The sequence below is a fragment of the Lolium rigidum genome, chromosome 3 (assembly GCF_022539505.1).
Source record: "Lolium rigidum isolate FL_2022 chromosome 3, APGP_CSIRO_Lrig_0.1, whole genome shotgun sequence".
NCBI classification, from domain to species: domain Eukaryota; kingdom Viridiplantae; phylum Streptophyta; class Magnoliopsida; order Poales; family Poaceae; genus Lolium; species Lolium rigidum.
This window is the reverse complement of record NC_061510.1, coordinates 91,873,884-91,880,844: the sequence shown is the minus strand read 5'-3', so window position 1 is coordinate 91,880,844 and position 6,961 is coordinate 91,873,884. Positions and strand designations below refer to the sequence as shown.

The window sequence follows — 6,961 nt, the reverse complement described above, 5'->3', positions numbered from 1 at the left end:
TCTCTCCTCATACAAGCTCATCCTAGCTTAGTTGAGCTCAGATTTTTTCATGTGTTTGGTAGCTCGGGCCAACAAATACATGGTGAGTACATTCGTTGTTTGGTGAATCGTATGTGTTAAGAATAGCTGAGGGGGTCTACAATTTGTACAAAAACCCCTGCATAAAATGGAACATGACTAGATCCCTAGACACAAAATAAAAAAAGCAATCGGGTCCACGTAAACAGAAAACAAAAGCTATCGGGTCCCTAGGGAGCTCCGGTGAGGGAGCTCCGGCGAGGCGAGGGAGCTCCGGCGCCGACCTTGGGGTGGAGGACCCATGCCTGGTCAACCTCGTGGAGAAGATTCGTCTCCATGGCGCGGGACGGCGCAGGCGTGAAGAATTTCTGCCTGTTGCTGCTCCTCCACGAGGTCATGCCCGCCGCTGGTACGAGGAGATGTGGCGGAGCTTGCTGCTGGTGCGGCGGAAGGATGCGGCGTCGTGTGGTGGGCGTGGAGGTGCGAGCTACTGCCTCTGAAGGGATGGAGGTGCGAGTTGCTACCTCTGCAGGCGTGGAGGTCGCGGGGTGGGCCGACGCCGGTGGGAGGGAGGGACGCGGCGAGGCGGGCCGGCGCCGACGGGAGGGAGGGAGGGACGCGGCGGGGCGGAACCGCGCTGGCGGGAAGCCGACCTTTGCGCGGAAGGGCGCCGGCCTGAGGGAGGGAGGCGGGCTAGAGCCCAATGGGAGAGAAGAAAATGGGGGAAATGATGAGAGATTTCGTGCGGGGTGGGGGTCTAGGGGTGGGGGCGGGCCACTGCTACAGTGTTTTGCGGGATTAGCTCATCCCGGATGAGCAGCGAAGCTCGATTTGGGCTTCGCTCCTCATCCCGGCTCTTGGCTCCTTTTCGTATCCCCTCGGCAGTGTGGAGGTGGTACGAGCCGGCCTAACAAACACCGGATCTCCTCAAAATCTTGGTTGAGAGGAGAATTTCCGAGGAGCCCCGGGCTACCAAACACACCCTTAGAGCATCTCCACCTGCGTCCCCAAAGCGGCCCCGAAAGGTATTTAAGGTGCGTCGGACAAAATTTCATTCCCAGTCGCGCGCCCCAAAGGTCCATCGTCGTCGTCGTCGTCGGATCACTCGAACTCGTCGTGATCGTCGTCCTCCTGCTCTGTCTCCTCCTCCTCCGCCTCGGCCTTCGTCTCCTCCTCCTCCTCCATTGGCGCCTCCAGGCGCGCCGCCAACGCATCCGCCCGCCTCCCCCAGGCCGCCTCCGTTGCCGCCAGCGCCGCCTCCCGCTACTGACGCTCCTCCGCCGCCAGCTGCTGCGAGCGCTCCATCGACTCCCGCCGTCGACGCTCGATCGCCTCCGGCCGTTCACGGTACTGCGCCTCCCACTCCTCGCGCTGGCGCCGGCGCTCATAAGCCCACCGCTGGCCAATCTCCTCCGTCCGGCGCCGCCGCACCTCTTCTGCCGTGGAGGTGTCGAACGCCGCAATGGTGTCCGCCAGCGCCTCCTCCTCCCACGCTGCTGCCGTCGCGTTCTCGTCAGCTGCGGGGTCTCCAGCGCAGAACACCGCTGATGCCATCGCGTTCTCGTCAGCTGCGGGGTCTCCAGCGTAGAACGCCGCTGCTACCGCCGCCTACGCTGCCTCACGCTGCTGGCGGGCCCGCTGCTCGAGTGCCTCACGCCGCTGCCGCTGCCCTTCACGCCAGATCTCCACCCCGCGCCGCCGCCGCTCTTCCAGGGCGGCGGCGGAGATGTCGAACTGCGAACCTGGTGGTGGAGGTGGTGGTGGAGGAGATGGCGGTGGATGGAACTGGCCATCGCCGGGGCGGTTCATCATTGCGTAGTGGTGGTGGAGGAGACGGCAGTGGAGGACAAGGGTTGTGCTTGTGGCGGAGAAAGGGGTGTCGGTGGCTGTGGTGGCTGCCATTGAGCCGGGAGGGCCTTTTATAGATGTCGGCGTCAGGAAGAAAGCGCTGGAAGAGGCGAGAAGCGGCGGGAAGAAAGCGCGGGAACGCGCGGTGGCGTGCGAACGACGGCGACGCGTGAAGGTTATGCAACACCGACGAGACATCTCGGCTGCCCCTCCGTCGACATTAAGGCAAAGCTGCGACGCTTCGGTCGTGTGTCACTGCGCGCGAATAACTTACGCCGCGAGGTAGGCGACGATTAGGTCCAAACTTAAATGTGTCGCTGACGCGTCGGCCCCGCCACTCCCCACCTCGATTTTCGTTGTGTCCGTCGTGCTCGGAGCGTCCCCTATGGGACGGGGATGGGCTCGGGGCACCGGGCCGCGCCGGCAAATAAACGGGTTTGGGAAACGCGGCTGGGAATTTTTTTTTGTCCGGCGCGTTTAAATCGTTTTGGGAATGGTTTAGGGATGCAACTGGAGATGCTATGTTCTTTGTTCTCTAATAATTCTGATTCAGAGTGTGTTGGAATTCCAGGTTCGGCGGTGTCGACGGTGACAGAAAGCCCTGTGTTCAAATTCTCCTGCAAAAAATACCCTAGTGGAATAAAACCGGAGCACGAGAGAAGGAAGAAAAGAAAAGAAAAAAGGCATAGAATACACGTACGCTCCCACTAGACACACGGCCCCACCACTGCCAAGCCCGTAGTAAATCGTAATCACCTCCCCCAAACTTTCCCCTCTCTTCCTCCACTCGCACCACCACCACCTCTTGAATCAAACGCAAACCCCCGCAAGTACCACCACCTCGCAGCAGATGCCCCATCATTAGCTCCCACAATCCAAATCCAAAACTCACCCACCCCCACCTCACTCCCCCTCGCACGGCGCGCGACGGCCGCCATGACGACCGGATCCGACGCCCCGCCACCACCAGGCTACGCCCACGGCCCGCCGTCCTACCCGCAGCGCCGCCCGCACTACGGCGGCGCCGGCTCGCCCTCCTACGGCTCCTCCTCCGCCTCCCTCCGCGGCTGCTGCTGCTGCATCTTCATGCTCGTCATCTTCCTCGCCCTCCTCGCCCTCGCCGTCGCCCTCGTCGTCATCCTCGCCGTCAAGCCCCGCAAGCCCCACTTCGACCTCAACCAGGTCTCCGTCCAGTACCTCCTCGTCGCCCCGCCCTCCTCCGCCGCCGCCGCCGCCTACCTCTCCCTCAACATCACGCTCCTCTTCACCGCCGTCAACCCCAACAAGGTGGGCATCCGCTACGGCGCCACGGCGCTCGACGTCATGTACCACGGCGTGCCGCTCGGGGTGGCCGCCGTGCCCGGCTTCGAGCAGCCCGCGCACAGCACCCGCCTCCTCCAGACCCGCGTCGTCGTCGACCGCTTCAACGTCCTCCAGTCCGACGCCCAGGACCTCATCCGCGACGCCTCCCTCAACGACCGCGTCGAGCTCCGCATCACCGGCGACGTCGCCGCCAAAATCCTCCTCCTGGGCTTCTCCTCCCCAAAAGTACAGGTAAATTCCCTTTTCCCTTTCGCCACCCGCAAACCAATTTCTGCTCGCTTCCCCCGCAAGCGCTCCAGGGCTGATCGAAAGTGACTCCTGAACAAACCAGGTGTCGCTGGATTGCGCGATCGCCATCAGCCCCAGGAGGCAGTCCGTGACGTACAAGCAATGCGGCGTCGACGGGCTCAGCGTCTAGGGAGGAGCCAAGCCAGCCAACCTCGCCGCCGCCGCACGGCCGCAGAAGGAAGCTGGAGTACTGCTATAGTCTAATTAATTATTACTGCAGATGGGAAGAAACCTGTGCGCCGATTCTAATCGCTAGTCTCGGGTCCTGATTCCTCACTGTGTGCGTGGGGGCCTGGTAAATTTCGAGCTCTCCCCTTAGCCTTAGACGATCGAGGTTACCGCTGATTTTTGTGAATTACCGGATGCCATTATATTAGTGAGTATATGAATTGCTAGTGTGATTGAATCACCATGGTTATTAGTTCTACTTCTTGATGACTTGATCCATTGCTTAGCAGCAAAGGGAAGCGCCGAAGTGGTGGTGGGGGCTAGCGAGCGAGCGGCGAGTGGAATCTGACCGCTTTCCGCTCGCCGCTCCTCCGTGGCGTGTCTGTTGGCTTGGTTTTGTGTGTGGGAGTCGGTGGGGTACCGCGCTGTCCGACGCGCCCGCGCCCGTGTAATCTGTTTCGGCCGGTAGCGGTGGCGCGCCATGGGACGGCGAGCGGCGGCCGGTGAGCTGGTACGGTTGGTTTCCCACTTCCATGCTCCGCCTGCCTTGGGTCGTGGGGTAGGCAATTTGGCATTGTAAAAATGGCACTGGTAGACCTCAAGAGTGTAGAAAATTCTTTGAGGTTGAAACTTGACCTCCTTCTGCGCGAGCGACCCTTGTCTTGTCACGGTCGCCAGGAGTGGAAAAGAGTGTGCATATGGTGCGACTGAGATGTTAAGCCGGACCTATATTAAACTGGGTTAAACTAGCAATTGGGGATGGGTTTCTTCTGATTACGAATCTCAGCTTGCACATGGCATGTCATCGCATGATTTTTGTATGAACTTGTGGGAAGCTTGCAGTCATCGCTGAATCAGTGTTCTGATTCTCGTCGTACACGAAGCTTTGCCGTCGTGTGAGTTGGAACACTGGGTATCTGTCGTGCTTAATCGATTTGGGTAATTGATCTTGTGCATTTGTGTGTGAAATGCAACCATAGCCGCCGCCTCCCTAACTCCCTTCCCCACCCTCCCTCCTTCCTGCGGCCACCGACATAAGTGCGGGCAAAGCCCGTGAAGTTGTCGGCCCTGGCATGCTCTCCTCTCGCGTCGCGCACGCGAAGTGTGCGTTGGATTGGCGACCTCCAGCCGGTAGCAGGGCTGGTCTGAGGTTGCGTGGTGGGATCCAGGGCGGCGGCCTCGGACAATAGTCTTGCGGCGTGTCACGCCTATTCGCCATGGTGGGGGCTTCGACGTTCGGGCCGCAGCTGGCGGCGGGGGAGATCTCGACAGCTCTGGACCCGACGTCCTGGGTGGCGCGACAATGTTTGGTGGTGGCCGACCGGTCATCTGTGCATCTCCCTCCCGTCAGTTCTCCTCACCGTCCGACGGTTGTCGTCTTCTTCGGTGATGGGGTTGGCAACGATTCACTCGTCAACGGGCCAATGGTCGCTGACGGATTCCTCTTCTGCACGAGGGGGTCGATCAGCGGACGGCGGCGCGGGGCCTGTCGATCTGCCCAAAGGCAGCGGTCTTAGGTTTCTTTCGCGCCAAGACAAAGAATTTTGCTTGATGCTTGTCCTCCTTGATCTGGCCGAAGTGTGGAGCTCAGGAAGTCTCCGCCGTCAAACTCCCTTAGACGCCTTATGTATGGAGATTGATGGATCGGATGGAATTTCATCGTGTGCACTTTTATTCGACCATTTGGTTTAGGAGGGAGTGACGTGAAGCTCTACTATTTGTTTCCATCATGAGACATGTTTCGTTCAATGGAGATCTCAGAGACGAAGAATGTTATGAAAGTCGAGACAAGAGAACTAGTAATGGTGGTTCGAGTCTTTACGACGATGAGAAATTTGCTTAGTGTTTCATAATTCGTACCTGCGGTATGTAAGTGGGCGATAACACAAGTAAAGTTTCAGGGTGAAAATTCAAAGTTTAGCTTTAATTTGGTTGTGCTTGGCAATAACCTTGTCGAAGGATTGTTTTGAGAGCGGCTGCATTTTTCAGGGTGAAAATATGGGATCTACAATCGAATGACGACGATCATTTGTGCACTCTTTTCCTTCACGGAGGTATCTTTTGTGCAGAATTTGGACTTCAAATGTTGTCTTGATCATGTTCGTGCTACTATAAAAACTGCAACACTATAGCGGGATTTTTTTTTTAGTTGTGTATATTTATATTGCCATTAAGATATCACTCAATTCGTGCGTCCATCAATATAAGTTGTTTTAGCTATTTTAAAATAAACTAGATACAAACTAAAGTGGGACTTGATACGAACTAAAATTGATGAATCAAAGAAAATGTCCCAACATTTTACATTTCTAAACAGAAACAGATGGAGTACGTTGCCGTATCAAGGTTAGATGTAATTGGTATATTGAGATGTTAATAAATTCCTTTATCAAAAAAAATTAAAGGGTGAAATTTGTGATTTCGTGAAAAATAGAGTAAATTCTCTGCTTGTCACTGGTTGTGCAGTCCTATCACGGATGCCCCGTGCGGCCGTGCCGCCAGTCTTGTCTAGCAGGCCGTAATGATTAAGCCGCTGCATCGATCAGCGTTTCACTCGGCTGAGTGACTTGACCGACCCACCCAAGTCGGTGCATCGCAGCCCGCTGATCGCGCCAGTGAAAGGAGAGCTTTCGCGGTAGGTACAGTACTCCAGCGCGGCGGCCCGTCGTGATCGTGAAATCCGATCTCTGGACCAACGGCCTCGTGTTCTTTGCGTTGAGTTGCTTTGACGTTTTGCGTTTTAGTTTTGGTGTAGAGCGACCATCATTCTTGACCTAACGAAGACCTGCGAGCCACCGCCGTATCGTAGCCGTTTCCTACGTACGAGTACGTCGCGGCCCTGGACAGAGACCGACGTGTGTGTCCCAATCGCCCCCGTCTCCATCCCAAGGATTCTCTGTGCGCATTGCGGCCCTAGCCCTACTGGTAGTTACTCGATCTGCAGTTGGTACCGTTGGCGCGGACTGTGCTGCTGAACGCAGTCAATGTGGATCCCTCAGCGCGTCAGTGTGACAGAGTACAGTTCTGAACGCTACCGGCCGAGATGCAACGGACATTTTGGGGGGAACCGTTTGCAGGAGTCGCAAGAGGTGAATTTATACCGGTGCTCCGAGTGGAAATCTTGGCCTGTGGAGTGTGCACAGGGCCAGCGTAGAATCCAATATCCTGCTGATATAAACAGGCAGTCTTGCTGATTCTGCTACTTGGTCGACACCTTCTCTGCATTATGAGCCGATTATGCATCTACCTCGGCCCACCGATCGAGCACATTGTACAAAGTTCAGCAATGAGTAGTGTACTAATGTACACCTCACAT

At 57.0% G+C, this 6,961-nt stretch overlaps 1 protein-coding gene across 1 annotated transcript; it reads left to right on the top strand.

Annotated features, from left to right (window-relative positions):
- The first annotated feature begins 2,802 nt into the window (after positions 1 to 2,802).
- Positions 2,803 to 3,694, top strand: LOC124697525. Its single transcript, XM_047230107.1, has 2 exons — positions 2,803 to 3,420; positions 3,521 to 3,694. The coding sequence occupies exons 1-2, from the start codon at positions 2,803 to 2,805 to the stop codon at positions 3,605 to 3,607; spliced, it is 705 nt and encodes a 234-aa protein (XP_047086063.1). The 3' UTR covers positions 3,608 to 3,694.
- The last annotated feature ends 3,267 nt before the right edge of the window (positions 3,695 to 6,961 follow it).

Coding starts and splice junctions, on each gene's coding strand:
- LOC124697525 (XM_047230107.1), top strand. CDS start 2,803: ATGACGACCGGATCCGACGCCCCGCCACCACCAGGCTACGCCCACGGC. Junction 3,421..3,520: donor TCTCCTCCCCAAAAGTACAG/GTAAATTCCCTT, acceptor TGAACAAACCAG/GTGTCGCTGGATTGCGCGAT.